The 17,528-nt window shown below is 42.1% G+C and overlaps 1 protein-coding gene across 1 annotated transcript in view; it reads right to left on the bottom strand.

The window, feature by feature from the left end:
• Positions 1-17,528, bottom strand: part of MAST4 (microtubule associated serine/threonine kinase family member 4) — a gene marked incomplete at its 3' end in the record, with an annotated part of 472,864 nt that overhangs the window by 186,914 nt on the left and 268,422 nt on the right. Inside the window, exon 5 of the mRNA XM_072745280.1 lies at positions 8,348-8,379. Coding sequence (XP_072601381.1) covers positions 8,348-8,379 — 32 coding nt within the window. The remainder of the gene's footprint in view (positions 1-8,347; positions 8,380-17,528) is intronic.

Raw genomic sequence — 17,528 nt, 5'->3', positions numbered from 1 at the left:
CAGTTACTGCAGCTGGGAGTCCCCCCACCACACCAGTGTGGCCATCCGTAGGCTCTTTATCAGTCTGAGTAAATTTAGACCAAATTTCCAGGGTACCTCATGGCAGTTCTGGAGTGTACTCCAAGATCTTCCCTCTGGTTGCAGTTTTAAGTGTCAATACCCAAGAAGAGGGGGGCTAAGCTTTCTAAAATGTTCAAAGAGGCCAGGATAAGCACAGTGAAGTCAAGCACGCTGGCATCTACCGTTTATTTGATCCACACTGTGGCCGTCGATGCTAAAATTCATTCCTTTCAGAACCAATCACAGCCACATCCTTGCTGATTACGTCTTTCCAACTCGAGTACACTCTTAAAAAGGAAAGGTTGCTTTCCAACCCCTGGTGGGCAGGAGCCCTAAAAGCTGGGCACAGTTCACAGTGACTCAGAACTATCCTGAACACAAGCAAATTTCAAATCCTTTGTGTTGTTAGTGCTATACTTCTCAAATAGAGGTATGTTCCAACACATTTCTCTTCCGGTTTCTCCCAGGTATGAAATTCTAACTAAAATTTTACTTATGGACATAAGTACTATCCCACTTCATTTCCCCCAACACCTGTCTATCCCAAAACACAATTTCAAGAAGTGACCTGTACACTCTGCTGAGAAAATGGATGGACAGGTCCAAAGTGATAGATTATTCTAGAAGAGGGGCCGCCGAGCCCCCAACATTCCCTCACAGTCTAATGACATGGAGCCAGAACACGTGTGGGGTCTGTCCCTACAGCACGCCTAGAAACCCCATTACCAGGCTTGGCCATCATAGGATACAAGGGAAAAGATCTTCTAAGGACGTGGGGACTCATGCCCTCTTTAAAACCTCACCATTGACAAAAGCAGGGGGGTGGGGTGAACCCAGCTCTTCAGAAAATGCTCTTTAAAGCCTTTAAAGAGCTTTAAAGAAATTTTCTCAGCCTACTTTGCAAGTATTTGGTCCAACTTTATAGAACAAAACTAAGAGATGGGAGAGGGGGTGGTAGAGAGAGGGCTTAACTCCTGACGCTTACGCAGTACTTAGAGTAGGCCAGGTATGTAATAAACGCTTCACAAGTATGACCTGACTTCATTCTCAAGACACTCCCCATTTTACAAACAAGGAAACAAAGACGCCCAGAGGCCCACTAACTTTGTGAAGGTGGCAGCTCTGGTTAAATGGCAAAGACAGGATTGAAACCCCAGCAGTGGGGCTCCTCAGTCCACGCTCTGAAAGGTCTATTGACTAACAGACCCGAAAAGGTGGCTTTTAGTGAGAAAGCACAGGCAACCCTCAAGCAACCTTGGCAGGGGTGGGGGTGGGGGTGTCACCCTATAGAAGCCTCCCTGAAAAATTCCCCAAATTCCTGTTTGATTTGGTTTTGATAAGAAGTCATCCTAGTAAATCTGAAGTGGAGAACTGCCCCCTCCGGGCCTTAGGGGCATCCAGAAACCCACTCTGCCACCCTACACACCCTGAAGCTCTAACAACACTTCTCAAACTTAGGGTGCCATTGCAGGTTCACCTTGAGATCTGACTGAAGGTCCACCAGCCTCCACGCCAACACCCCCGCCCCTACCCACACAGATTCTAATCTGCGCTCCCAAGTGTGTTTGGAAATGTGGATGCATTTTGATAAACCTCCCGAGGGGACCTACTCTCCTTGCTTTGGAGCAAAATTAAGGTCTTCCTACAATTTTCAAAAGTAAGAAGATCAGTCCTACACTGCTTCTATCTGGCAGGTGTCCTCCCTACCCAGTTCACAGGAGCTGAGGGCAGGCGTGATAAGGGGCGCTGCAAATACATGCCAAATACCAAACTGGCTCGTCGATGAATATATAAATGCGATTGACATTCTTTCACGGGCTGAAATCCTCTCTTTACTCTCAGGATGCATTACACCATTCTCTTTTGATATAAACATGCCACTTTAAATGCTAATTCAGATGCAACACTCAATTTTTAGTTCGTTTTGTTTCTGGGTTTCTAACATTCAAAATGACACCGGACTTCCATTTGGCTTTGACAAGAGATATTTTGAATTCCGGCTTCCATCCCTCTCTGGGTGTGGGAGGGGAGAAAGTACTAAAAAGGCAACTAAATTTATTTTAAAACTCATCCAAATACATGCGTGGTTTACATGGCCTTTGTTTTGCTTGAATTAAGCCCTTCCCTCTGTTTCAGGAACTGCTGCCTTCACCTTGCTGAAAAACTCACAAATCAAATTCAACTTGGTTGTAAAATGAAGGTGAGTCCCTCTCCTTGCAGGCTAGACTGAAACTGCTCATTTTACTCAAACTACTTCTCTCAACAGTTCATCGAGGCTGTATGTGCTGGCTGCAATACATCCAGTGGGAATAGAAGTCTTCTTTTTTTAAAAAAAAAAAACACAGACATTTCTATATTTATGCCGATTACATCAACCTAAGCCTAGTCAATCCCACAGAAGGCCACTTGAGAAATTCCAACCTAAGTCAGTACCTCCAGTTCAATATAGCTACAGTGAGACAAGCCATCATCCACAGCCAGCAGGCCCAGCTCCCTCCAGAAGTTTCCAACAACCATCAGGGTCTTCTGTTTCCGCAGCCCTGACCATCCCCTGACAACAGGGCCCTCCCTCCTGCCACTTGCTCATCATGCATCCCTTTCCTGCCCCCGCCAACGGAGACAAAATTAGAAAGAAGCAAAGTCAGTCTGCCTCCCATTCATACATTTATTCACTTACACATGGGGCGAGAGAGCTCTTGACAGCTGCTGCCCTCTCTGGGAGCCCCACGTCCCAGGAGTCCAGCAGACGCATTCCAGGGATGAGCCGTCGGCGGCTGTGCTAAACGCAGCGCGGTGACACGCTGCCCAAAGCTGTGCACACGCAGGTCAGTGGGAGGCTGGAGAGAAAACAGCTCTGAGGTGAGCTGAATGCATTTGAAGCCCTGGGAGGCCTGGCACGGTGGCACAAATACGTAAGAGGCCCGTCTTCTTTGTGGACAGGGAGGTGGGCCTCCTGGCCAACCAGGAGCGGCTGTCCACCAACAGACACCTATCTACATGGGCCATGCCCACCCTGCCAGCCCCCAGCCACCTCCGGAACCCAGAGATGACGAACGGGAAGCGTGACTGGGAAAGGGACAAAACTGGAAACTAAAACTGCTGCTACATCAAGAAATTAAAATAAGCCGAGACTCCTAGGGTGTCTTTTAGGGATTTCAGTACTCCCACCGATGGCTGGGCACACAGGAGCACACTTTTGCAGGACCTGTGTGCACACCAAGAGCTGCTGCTGCTGCTTGGGGTTTCAGCTGCCAGATGTGCCTTTAAAACGTGGATGGCCAAAGGAGTGGCTAAGTGTCACGTCACTGTTTCTGCCATAATAAAGTGGTAACTGCATAGGGTTTTAGGAATCCTACGCCAACAGGGCTCCATGAAACAGCACCCTCTAGGCTCAGGATTAAAAGACACAGGGCAGCCTGGGTGGCTCAGCGGTTTAGCGCCACCTTCAGCCCAGGGCCTGATCCTGGGGTCCTGGGATCCAGTCCCATGTCGGGCTCCTTGCATGTAGCCTGCTTCTCCCTCTGCCTGTGTCTCTGCCTCTCTCTCTCTCTCTCTCTCTCTCTCTCTCATGAATAAATAAATAAAATCTAAAAAAATATATTAAAAAAAAAGACACAGGGGAAAAAAAGTGTTATTTAAGTAGCAAGGAGAATTTCCTTGCTAAGAATAGATAGTACAGTTTCCTCCTCTGCATAAAGAAATCTGAAAGACAACTAAAAAATACTGGAGGAGAAGAGGGAACTGGCCCCAGGCAATTTCCAGCACCTCTCCCCAGGGAATTCTATGAAAAAAAAAAAGACACCCTCTCTGTCCCAGAGAAATGTTTATTTGGACAATTAACAAAACACAAGGGGATCTTTTAAGAATAAAGCATAGCTGCCAGGGACACCTTGGTTTTGCTTCCAACCATATATTAGCTCACATCTTGCGTTTTTACCCTTTTACCACATTCCCCGTCTGAAAACAAACACCTCCCAGAGAGTTTTTCCACTTGGGGAAATGGCATTTCAGGACCCAAGATCTAACTCTGGGTAAAGACGAGATACGGGTCCCTCACTCAGCGCTATTAACACTTATATAAGTATGGACACTTTAGACTCACTGCTATTAGGAAAATAACAGTAACATCAGGAGAGCCTACGTATTCCACCCTGAATTTTTTTTTCTTTTTTTTTTTTTATCCACCCTGAATTTAAACCAAGAACGACCTGGCATGAGTCAGCCAGCCCCAGAATCACTGTTAGTCCTCAACACACGGTGATGGGAACGCAGAGCAAAAGCAAGACAGCTCATCCTGCTGGGCGGCTCACAGCCCCGCTGGGGGAGACAGACATGTGGATCATCTACCAACACCCACACTCGCGTGTTACTGTACTGTACCCCGTGGGGTAGACAAAGACTAGTCAGTCACTTCTCTTAAAATGCTGACAATTCAAGACAACAAATCTAGTTCTGCAGCTAAACGTCATAATGTCCCGTTACAGATATCATCTCATGTGCCCCCTTGCCTCCACGAGTATCAAAATTTATTATGATGCTCCAGCATCAACTAGTAGGTCCCCGCCCCGCCGCAGCAGATACTCCAACTGCTGTAAAACTGTACTCATTTGAGCCAATCGGCATCAAGTCACCAAAAAACTGAAACAAAACAGTAAAACAGAAATCAATACAGGCTTGGTTATATCCTTTCATTCAAAACAGATAAAATTTATATTAGAATTTTTTTCTTCAAATTATTTTTAAATCTCCATATCTGGATAAAACAGTTCAGAATCTCACCTTCATATAATTACTGAGTATTTTAAATAAAAGTTCGAGATTATCAAAATGTAGAGGGTATACATCCATGTACCCACCACATTAATCATATACATGAAACCCCCTCCTTGTACAGTCCTCTAAAATCCCATTTCTTTCATTCCCTCCACTGATAAGCTTTACTGTAAATTTGTTGCCTATGCATGTTTTTATATTTTTCCTACATGTGTTTGTATTCACCACCAACAAAATGTCTTGTTTTGTATATTTTAAAATTTTATCATGTAAACGCTTTCTTCTATACGCAATTGGCTTTTAGCTTTTGTTCTCCATTATTTTTTCGAGAATTATATGAGTTGATACATATGCTCCGATGCATTCATTCTATCTGCTGTACAGTATTTCGTTGTATGATTATATCACGATTTATTCAAAAGATATGTAGTTTTTGACAGGTAGCTGCGAGGAGAAAGAACAGAGAATACCACAACTTTAGTTCCAAGAAGAAAGGAGATGGAAAGTACTGGAGGAATCTAGGAACAAGCCTTGGCATGTGGCTACTCTTGAAAGAAGAGGACTAGCTGAAGGCCAGCTATTCAATGAGTCAGAGTGGAGATGACATCTGGGACTCTTCAGCTGATAAAGGGCTAGAAAAGCCTCTGGAAAACTGATCCGTAGTCACTTGGTTATTTAGTAACATCTTGCCTGGAAAGCAGTCCCTTGGCCTTCTCCACTGTTGCCCTAAGGTCATAGTCACTGCCTTTGCAACCTTGTAGAACATACATGAAACAACACAGATTTCAAGTGATTTCTTGAGAAAATGATCATAAATGACAAACTATTGGGGAATTGAATGATTTTCTGGACAGAAGATAGTTTGCTTTTTTACAGTTTAAGTTAGTAATAAAAAGAAAAATCTATTCTCTGTGTTTTTTGGTGAAAGCTTTAACTTTTACATATATGAAACCTATGCTATCATGATTCCAGGCATAAAAATTATCAGTAAGACAATACTAAATTTTTAAAGAAAATCTGATAAATCCCTATGCGCTGGAATGAGGACAATGCATCTTAAAAATATCCACCATCAAGACATAGGAAGTAGAAGCAGCAGATGTAACAAAATCAGGCACCGCCTTCCAGGAGCTGGGCCTTTCTGAAGGCCTACACCCCCTGATACATTCAATCACATCACTTTGTAACTACACACAATGAGGAATACATCACCCTGTGTAGATTCTGCTCACTGTTAACATGGAAAAAAGATTCAACCAAACAGTGGGATTAAATCTGCAATCTTTCTGGGAGAAGATACTAAAAGACTGGAAAACACTTATGCCGGAGGCATTTAACCAGTAAACGCATGGGCGAAGTGTTAATAGGCTTAATAATCAGGTCCGGTTATGTTGGCTAGCACCACTCATGCCCTTCCTCATGTGATCTATTAAAATCACTCTTGCAGTTATTTTTTAAAGTATTTTCTTTTTCTCCAAGTCATAAAACAACCCAGCAAGAGAAAAGTAATTCTGTATGGCGGGGGGGTGGGGGGGGGGTGTCACTGAAAATGCTGAGTGGTGTTAAGTCTCAGGACATGTCTATTATACACCATTAATTCTTTTGGGAATATTGTGTTTAATAAAAAATACAAAGGAGAATCTTGATTTTTTGTTTCTTTTACTCGAAAGTATTAATTAACCAAGAATTCACTGAAAAAGGAAAAGGCAGATTTATGTTGACATACATGCTGTTTTACTCCTATCATCTGATTGATAGATAACTAATATTTATTACAGAAGAGATTTTAAATGGCTTAAATGTAATTCTATGTTTCTCTTAGTAAGTTTTCAAAGCACGGATGCCAAAGAAACTTATGTCATCATCCTTTTGTAACTACACACAATGAGGAATACATCCTTTATTCATTCATAGCATCCATCATCCTTTTTATTCATGAAAGATGCCATGCTCCCAAGTCAAGAAATTTAAATATTATCTTCTATTTCCCCCCACTAACTTACAGCTATCAGCTAATATTAACAGGCTTATACAAGGAGATATGAGATAAGGAGAAACTAGAAAAGGAGATATAGCCCTTAAATAGACATGGGAAATCTAATTTGTAATTAACATTACCTTAATAAAAATTTACAGGAAACCTAACTCAGAAACTGCAAAAAAAAAAAAAAATGCAATCTATTATAAAAGGCTCAAAGGAAGATCTGACTGAAATTCTGAAGTTTTCAATCAAGTATTAAAGACAAATGTAAGTTACCTTAAGCATCAAATAAAGGTACAAGGTAAGATAATTTTTTCTATTAAGATATTTCACATAGTTTTACTTCAGTTTTTCTTGTTTACTGAAATGAATTAGAAATATCAAAATAAAAAATATCAAAATGTTTGGACTTTTCTGAGTCTAGGTGAGAATTCTAATCATTTGGAAGAAGGCAAGGTTTTGATTCTATGGCCAACTTTTAGGCCATTAACCTCTATCACACAGAGATAGAAGCTGGAAACTAGTGACAATCTAGACATGTTCTTCAAGAACAATGATTCTTTATCCCCCAGGCAGCCTAAAGCTGTAAAACAGTAAGAACCCAAATGGATAGCATTGAGATGTATTGAGTATAGGAGATGAAGTTTGGTTCTCAGATGCAAAGGCTGACCTTCAAAATTTGGTCAACAAAACGAATGCCATTCTCAAACAGTTATCATTTACGTTTCTAATACTCCACACGTTGAGATCTGCATCAACCTCCCTTCAATACTATATTTATTCTTTAAAAAGGACATTGCCCCATCCACTCAATTCTTCAACGTACAATCCAAATCCCAGTATTTCTAGACCAGCCCTTACACAGTACTAGTGGTAACAAATCTACCCTAAATTTAGTGGAACATTAAAGGCAATTCAATTCATTCTGCAACTTCTTAATGGTAAAAAACTATGATTTGTGCAAATATGTTGTTAGTCCTCAAAACAAAAGGTTGAAACAAAGTATAAGGAAATCAAGTTTCATACATCTGCTATTTTGAAATAAGATCATGGCATGAGTCAATTCAGTAAGATCTAGATCTAACAGAAAGATGAGTTGGCTTATAGTCTTCATCAACACAGTAAAAGTTTATAATTTACTTTGCATAAAATCCATAGCATAAAAAACAATCACAAAATTCCAGAACAGATAGAAGAACACTGGTTCCTGACTCAGATCAATTTATTCTACTCACAGACCAAATAATGTTTTTGCTTGACTACATAAGAGACTTTTTTTTTAATTAAGATTTTCCCAGGAATAAGTAAGCATTTTGCTGACCATGTCCCTAAGGACAAAATCTGAAACGTTTCTTCAAGTTATCCTGAAATCATTGATATGTGGCATTTATAAATCAATGCAAAGTGTCTGTTTTCTGAATTCAGTTCATTATCATTAATTCTCCACTTGTCACTGAAAACCTAACAAGTCAGGGAATAATCACATTACAAACTGTACGAAATATAATAAGGAAACAAAATCAGGCTACTTACAGACTTCCTCTTCTGGGGAGACTCAGCTCCTTCTGTGAAAGAAAAACAAAACAAAACATATATATGAGACACCACATTAACCTTGGCCTGGTAAGGCACCGAACAGACAGCATAAAATGTACCATCCTTCATTATGCTTGATTTAACATTTTCCACAATGAAAAGATCTTGATGTCATGATTTTATGCTGCGTCCCTTCTTACATTGTTCTCTTTATATGCTGTGCTGAGTATAAACACAGTTCATCTCAACTCCCAAAAGGAAAAGACACTAATCCTCTCAAAGCAACAATAGCAAAATACTAAGTTGAGCCACATGGCTTTAAAATTGAGCATAAGGAAGACCAGAGGAACCAAAGGACTTACTTAAAGAGGAAAGAGATAGAAGGAGGAGTGGAGATTTTACAGGATTATAATTAAACGAAAGGTGAAATGAAAAAAAGGCAGTTGAATCAGACTACTTACCCCAACAGCAATAAAATCACAGAAAACCCTGTGCATACCAAAGATATACTTTATTATGATTTTCTTAAAAAAAAAAAAAAAAGCCAAAGGTCTCCTTCTGGTTTCGTTTCTTAATGTAAATGTGATTTATGACTTTGGATATTCAAAAGTAGGTTAATGAATCTCTCAAAAGGTAACCAGACAGCAACAATTAATAGAGCGCTTTAAAGTCTTAAAAGGGGGTGCTCTCACACTTATCACAAATTAAGATCACTATCCGCCTAACTATAGGGGAGGCTGTGAAAACAAACAAACAAAAAAGCCAACCAACCTACCAGACAAAAAGGGATACAGAAATAGCTCCGCTCTGAAGATTTCAGAAGCCTGGGTACCCAGGGATGCTTACTTGATAACAATAATTAAAGAATAGGAAGCCATGAGTCATCAGGCTATTTAAACCCCAAAGAACACAGTATAAATTTGAAAGACTTGACTAAATTTAGTTTTTCATTCCCATAATTACTTTTTTTTTTTTTCCTTCCAGGAGCTTGAGCATTATCTTTTGAAAGGTACTTCCCCCTCAGCTCCACATTCACCTTTCCTGTCCTGTATTTTTACTGGATCCTTAAATGTGTGTCACAGACAGTGGCCGCAGATCTTCTAAACAGTGCAGTTTATTCCAGCAGAGCTTACAGAACAGGGCCTTCAAAGTAGCAGACCGAGGGGAGGATGCTGCTTTAACTCTAAGAACACACCTTATTCACCGGCAAATATATTCTGTTGCAGCTCTAATAATCATATCATTGCCTAATTACAGGAAGAAACAATGAACCATTCTAGAAGCAGGAGATCTTCCTCCTCTCAAGGGCTGCAGGATTCAGTGGTGAAATGCTGTATTTTTGTTTTGTTTCGTTTTCTTCCCTCTAATCCTTGATTATCTCTAAGAAATTATAGTGTTTAATCAACTTGGATGCCTGATTGTGAAACATAAATACACCTTCATTTATTAAAACCCCTAAGGACAAGAGAAAAGCTGCTGACCAAGACTGTTTGCCTTGGGAACTGAAATGTAAATAGAAAACCAGTGAGTAATTCTCTGTATGTGTATCTTGGGTTATGACAAGAATTGGAGAAATCTGTTTTGGATTTAGGTGAAAAAAAAAAAGAATATGATGGGGGCCTGGGGGGCTCGGTGAGTTAAGCGTTTGCCTTCGGCTCAGGTCCTGATCCAGGGGTCCTGGGATCAAGGGACCCCACTCTGTTTCAGGCTCCCTGCTCAGGGGGGAGCCTGCTTCTCCCTCTCCCTCTGCCCCTCCCACTCATGCGTGCACTCTAATAAATAAATTTTTAAAATCTTTAAAAAAAGAAAAAAGAAAAGGAATAGAAGAACTCCCTAGAAGTAATCGTTCACCAGACTACGTCTATTAGAAAGGAATTACGGAATTACGGAAGCCCCGCTGCACCGCAGAGGCCTATAGCGCAGGAAAACACTGAGGTCCTGGAAGTTGATCTGATAGCAGCACAGAAAGAAAAGGAGGCTGGGCTGATGGGTTATCATCAATAACAGAGTAAGTCAGGTATTATTTCAACTTCATATGCAAATAGATCACTCAGACGATTCAAGAGGCAAGGGCCCAAATGAATGATCCCCAAATAGTCCAATCAATCACATTCCACCAAATGACCCAACTATAAGCTACTGCTCTGCTCTGAGGGGGGAAAAAAAAAAACCAAACCTGCTGAAACAGCAAGATAACGGATAAAAACCAACTCTGTAACTCTGTTTTTAATCAGAGGTCCTTCCAATAGGTCTAGCGTGATGAGCTCCAAACAAGAAGAAAGGTTACGCCGGGTAACCCGGCCCTGCCGCTCCCCGGGATGGCAGCTGAGGTGCCAGGATGAGGGGCAGGGGACATTTAATCGGCCACTGTCAACTGACCTGAAGCTTCCACGCTAACCCAGCTGAAGGAGCTAATCCACCCGACGGTCTGAATGTCAGACTCGGGACTGGAAACTCAATTTGGTAGCAAATTGGAATCAGATGTGATGGTAATAAAGTGAGAGAAATGAATGTGCTGTGGCCAAGACCTAGTGAAGAGCGGCTGCAGATGCCAGGAGAATTCTGCTCCTGCAGAACGAGCAAGGATGGCTCATGCGTGGGGACCACACGCTCATCAATCTGCACCCGCCCTGAAGTAAATGAGCATCATCACGGCGTTTACTGCCGAAGCCCCCGTGGTACACTGTGGATGCGTCTTCATTTCGTTTTCTTAATGTCAGGTTAAGGTCACTAACACATACTTAGATAATTAGACAAGACATGTACTATTGGTCCGAGTCATAAACCAGAGCTTCCGCTTAGTCTTTCTGGAACATGCGCTAATAATTCAGCATCAGGTAAGAATCAGGGGAAGGAAGAAGAGTGGGGCAGAGAGAAAAAAGGACAGGAAGTATCAACCTGAACTAAACAATAAGGAATCAGTAATCATCACAGGATTAAAGAAACTCCTAAGGATACCTTTAAGAACATTAAGGTTTTTAAAGTGGTTTTCACCAATTCTGATTTCTCAGTGACTTCTAACATTTTGTTAGGATCGCTGTGTAGCATTACTCACTGGACAATAGGATTTCCTCTGCCCCCGTTTCTAATAAGAGTGCTGCTAGCATGAATGTTCACTGAAAACAAGGGTCAAGCAAAGCTAATCTTGTCTGAGAACACTGTCACTTTCTTGTGATTCCTGGGTAAGAGTGAGGACAAACAAGGGTCCCTCAAATCCAGTCAGAGAATTCCCAGAGAATCCAGGAACAAAAGAGCCCTCACAAATGACTCTGCCTCTTTCCCCTGGCCAACCTTGGCCTTGAAGGGAGAAAATAACTTGTCTTATTCATGAAGGCAAGAGAGGAAATCTGCAGTGTTTAATATGGACAAGCAACTTCCACAATGGTAATTTAAAATATATAGACTATTTAGTAAGTATTTAATAGTTTTACATCCACAAATAAAACGATATGGCCAAATATATTCGGGCAATCTTTGAGCTATTCTTTTTAACTGATGGGTCATTTTGTAATTGGAAAGAGAAAGGAGATTTGAATATGTTACAAATAATATACGTAGGTACCCCCTCTCTAAGAGGTGGAACTTAATTCTCTTCCCCCCTGAGACTGGGCTGGATTTAGTGACTTGCTTCCAAAAATCGAACAGAGAAAGGGAAAAATAACAACTTTTCAGGAGAGAAGCCTGACAGACAAGGTCTTAATCAAGTGATCAAGGTTAAGGCCACCTGATAAGTCTTGTTGCTATCACGTGCCCCTGAAGTGAAGTGATGAGAAGAGGCCTCACCTCTACGGTTTTCTTGCTAAAAATCCGTAAGTCCAGTCTAATCATGAAAAAACATCACGCAAACCCTTGTTGAGGGTCATTCCAGAGAACTGATCAGTACTCTTTAAAATTGCCAGGAATGTAAAAAACAGGGAACATGTGATAAACCGCCAGAGATTGAAGGAGAAGGGAAAGATGATGACGAAACACAATCAGTGTAGGATCCTGAGGTGGGTTCTATATCATAAAAAGGCCGTTAATGGAAAACCTGCTGATGTCCAAATAGTCTGAATTTAGTTAATATAATGTACCGATATTAATTTAATAGTTCTGACAAATAAATTAAGACTATATAAGATATTAATATAGTGGATGGGGCACCTGGGTGGATCAGTTGGTTAAGTATCTGCCTTTAGCTCAGGTTATGATCTCTGGGTGCTGGGATCGAGCCCCGCATCAGGCTCCCTGCTCAATAAAGGGCCTGTTTCTCCCTCTCCCTCCCAAATAAATAAATAAAATTATTATCTCTCTCAAATAAAAATTTTTAAAAAGAAAAGATATTAACATAGTGGGAAAGTATAGAGAAATTCTCTCAAAGGTCTTTAAACTTTTCTGTAAATTTAAAATCATTTCAAAAAATCTAAAAAGTTCTTTCTCACACAGAAGAGACAGAGGTAGGGAGAAAAGTAAAACTGGGGGAGGATGGAAGGGATGAAGAAACAAATATCTAAATATTCTAAGCTTATTTTAAGGAAACATTTAATCTTAATTTTTTAGGAGATTCTATAATCTATGTGAACCTACTTGGGTAGGCCCATCCACGAAGACAGCCAAGTTGAAAAACATTTTTATAGAGCCTATAAAAGAACCAGATGTGGAATAGGAGAGAAATCAAGGAAGGGTCTCAAGTTTTCTTTCTGAGCAAATACAGTTTGACGGGAGAACAGTTTTGTTTGGACACGTTTCATCCAAGAGGACTCTAAGGATCCCAAACAGAAATTTCCGAATAGGTGGCTGGACTTCTATTAGCCTGGACTCAGGGAAGACATTGGGGCTGAATATAGACTTTGGAGCTTTATGACCCTTTAAGATGGTAGATAAAGCCATGGGCTGGCTGAGACAGGAAAAGAACAAGAAGAAAAAAAAAGAAGTGCACCTTTATGCAAGGTCATGGGCACCACAACATTTAAAATCTGCAGGCGGCGGAATCTTGCTACATGTTGTTAAATGGTACATTGCACGATGCAGCCATCGGGGTTCTTGATAATAAAAGAAATTGAGTAAGGCTACAAATAAAAAATGCAAATAAAAACAATAGATTCCGTAGATACCAGTTCTCACACAGGTGACAAGATGGAAGCACAGACAAGATCAGAAAATAGGAACCAGGGAAACAAATTTTTTTTTGCAGATTTTATTTATTTATTCACGAGAGACACAGAGAGAGAGAGGCAGACACACATGCAGAGGGAGAAGCAGGCTCCCTGTGGGGAGCTTGATGCGGGACTCGATCCCGGGATCACGACCTGAGCCAAAGGCAGATGCTTAACCACTAAGCCAGGTGCCCAGGAACAAGGAAATTAAACCCCAGAAAACAGGGACACCCTCAGTTAAGACATCTCCATAACTGAATGCTCAACTCAAGCCCAACCTCCAGGGAGTATATCTTAACTACCTGTGCACCTTTCCCTCATCACTCCTGGCAGGTTCCCATTCCCTCTGAGTATTAGGGTGATCACACCTGGGTCTCTGCCTCAACCAGAAAAGGTGTACACAAAATGCTCGCTGGGTTTTCCTATCAATTTTCCTTGATCAAAACCACATACTCGAGTTCTTTAAGTAACAGAAGAGTACGAGATCCCTTCACCAGCACACTGGGAGAACTAGTCATTCATAAGCTCACCAGATCACTGAGTGGTACAAGCACTCTGCACGTACAGACAAACCATTAATTTTAGGGAGAGGGTTCAAAGAACCAAGATGTGGGGCAATGTATCAGGCACTGTTAGGGGTACCTGAGGAGGACACAAGATATGACTGATTTAAAAGCTAGCTGGGGAAACGCATACACACACAAGAAAAGGTGCCACCAGCTATGAGATTATGCAGTTTTACTCAAATGTGAAATGCTGACAGTGGAGAGAAAATAAAAGGAGATGCGGTGGTTCTGAACGCAGCCAGGCTACACATTAATATCACCCAGGAAGCTTTTAAAAATATGGATGCCTGAACCCCACACCTCTAGAGATCTAGAGGGAGAGTGGTTTGTGTAACTTGTTTAGTGGAGGTTAGTATGTATGTATTTATTTATTTAGAGAAAGCACCCACATGAGTTGCATGAGGTGGGGGTTGGGCAAAGGAAGAGGGAGGGAGGGAGGGAGGGAGAGAATCTTAAGCCAGGCTCTACACCGGGGCGGGGGCTCGATCCCACGACCCTGGGATCGTGACCTGAGTGGAAGCCAAGCGTGGAACACTCGACCAACTAAGCCACCCGGGTGGCCCCAGTATTTTTAAGTCCCCTTAAGGACAATGAGTATTCATAAACCATTTGTCTTTGGACTTTTTCCTTTATGGGATATATTAGTTTTCTGGCACTCATTACAATAGGGAGCTTTTTATTTTTAGGCTTTCGGTTATTTCCTTTGCAAGTATGAGGGCAAAGGAAGGTCTAGTGGAGCTCCCTCTATCCCGCAGGGTGTAAAGTAAGCTAGGGGTATAGATTCATCTGGGAATCGGATCCCCTGAAGAAGTGATTTTGTTCCCTTTTTTCTGGCCTCCATCTCTGAGTGTCCCTTGTGAGGGCAGAAGCACAGATCAGTTGAGCTCACACTATGTGACATTTGGGTTAGAATTAGAGCTGTGATCAACAACAGCTTATGTTCAAGCAACGCTTCAGCGGCCCATCAAGTACTTGGTTTTCTGCATCAAAATCCTGTAGAGTAAAGCTAGTAAAGCTGGAAAAGCAGCAGGTAGACCTCTACAGATAGCTTTGGGCATTCATCCCATTCAACCTATAAAGCATGACTAAAATCCCCCAGGGGTAATGTGAGATGGGTGGAGAATCTCAAAGGATCGTCCCTTTCTTCCAGGTTCGGTTTCATTCTATTTTTGTATCCATAAACGCTTACATGTATTTATTTGTGGTAGCAAAGTTCAACAAAATCAACCAGAAAAGGTATACACAAAATGCTCGCTGGGTGAAATTTCCTATCAACTTTCCTTGATCAAAACCACATACTCGTTTTCTTTTAGTAACAGAAGAAAGTGGCTACCATCCTGCTTTCTTGCCAGGTTTGGCTTTGAACCCAAGCAATCAGCTATCATCCTCATGACTTGGCACTAGGCTCACAGGCTCTTTCTACAGACAAGGTTTCTAAGTCACAATGTGGCTAGCTGTCTCTTTTGGTTTTGTACATTCTTCTCAAAAACTCAGTCTAAGAAATTTTATAACATAATCACCTGACAGGTCACTCACCACGTTTTCCCATTGGGAGCCCAGGGGAGACTAGCAATTGCCCATGGACACAAAGCCAGGAGATGCTGGTAGCAAAATCTGAACCAGGGTCATCCAGTTCCAATTCATCTCCCTAAAACGTACTGTGAAAATGTCAGACAGGGGGCAGAGTGGTGGTGATGTGAGGCACTGAGAGGGGGTCTGAATGAGTACACGTGCAGAGAGGGCTGGAATTAATAACAAAAGAGGACAGCCTTTCCTCTGAAGAAGAAGAAAGGTACTGGTTGTGAACAGGTACCTTTTAAAGAAGAGCAAAGTCAAAGTGAAGCCATTTACTCGGAGGTCTGTAATTTCAGAAACACATAAATCGCAATCTTCTGCCAAGGGTGAAGCCAAGGGGCGCACGTAGGGACCAAAGCAAGCAAACGGGGGTCTTTTATTGTATCATGTAGTTTTTAATAAGGGCCATTGTGGGAGGTGCTGTGCCGGGTCCCAGGGATAAAGGGCTTCATTTGCTACAAAACGGAATGTTGAAAAACCCGGAATAGAGGCCTTTTTCAAGTATCCGATAAGTACCACGGGAGGAGGTCATCAGTTTTCTGTAAAGAGGGTCAGTACTGCTTATCACCCAACCACCCACCTGTTCTTTGTGCTAACAAAAACCTGGTGGACCCAACACTACACTCGACCTCAAGACTTAGCTCAGGTTAAGTGACACTAATGACAAAGTTCACTAGGTTGGGCCAAAGTAAGTGGGTTCAAAGATGGCGTGTGATTCAATTTGGGGAAAAGAAGATGCAGAACAATGTTTCTTCCAGGATCCAAGGAAAGAACTCCCTCCACCTTCCGAGAGAGCTAGCAAGAAAGAAGGAGCGTTAACCCCAAGAAGCTAATGGCTGGGGGAGACAGACACAGAAGGTGGCAGAGAAGACAGATGGCTAGAAACTGGGTCTTGGGTGACGACTTCATACACGATACATGAGCCAGTCAATTCCCTTTACCGTTGGAACCAGTTTAACTTGTGTCTTCTGTTCCTTGCAGTTCAAATATTCTCCAGTGACCTACCACTTGCACCTGGTTTTTCTTCAGCAGCATCTGGGAGTTGGCTTAAGGCATCCCCAGGAGTGGGTAAGAGAAGAGGTATTCCAGAAAAGGGAAGAGACACAGCAAGGTAGGATGGAGTGAGACAGTACAGAGCTCTTAATAAGCCTGAAAAGGCTGGACACTGAAGGTAGAGGGAAAAAGGAAAAAGAAGGTGGAAGGAAAAAGGTAGAAGGTCCTGTCTGCCAACAGGACGAGAACGTGGAGGCAGAGACAGGGTCAAATCACAAAGTGTTCGGAAGAGCCCCCCTTTCAGGCAACAGGGAGCTCCTCTAAAATTTTAAAGAGGAGAAATATTTGTAGTATTTTAAAGAGGAGAAAAAGATGGGTCAGATCTGCATCTAAAAAAGATCACTCTGCCACGAGGGTATCAGATGGCTTAGGACAAACAGGAAAGGAATTACATGGTTGGCAAAGTTGCCTGGGAAGCATGGTGGAGTAGAGACCAAGGAAGAGGCGGCGAGGGGGTCAGAGAGGAGCAGATTCAAGACATTTAATGTGTACAGGATCCGCAAAGTGTGGAAAATAAATGCTTAACTAATGGGAAGATTTAGAACCTCAGGAGCTAAGGGCAGGGTGCTGCAGAGATCAGGAAAACAGGGCCATCCAAAAGCACAGAGAACCTTTCAGAAGGAATGGACGAGGGGACAGAAAAACCATTTAAGTGAGACCACAGGGTCCCTGATGGGCAGGAACAGGAGATCAAGTTCCAGTGTAAGGTAAGGGCAAGGGCCAGCACCTGGGGTCAGCACCTGGGTCTCCCTTACCTGAAAGTGACATCAGTCATCACAAACCCCCTTTTCCACGTTACGGCTTCTACACCCAGGGTAGAAGCGTTTCTTCTTCACTAAGGTCATCTGC

Source organism: Vulpes vulpes, chromosome 2 (assembly GCF_048418805.1).
Source record: "Vulpes vulpes isolate BD-2025 chromosome 2, VulVul3, whole genome shotgun sequence".
Classification (NCBI taxonomy): Eukaryota; Metazoa; Chordata; class Mammalia; order Carnivora; family Canidae; genus Vulpes; species Vulpes vulpes.
Note: the sequence above shows the minus strand (reverse complement) of the source record. Positions and strands in the feature narration are given on the sequence as shown.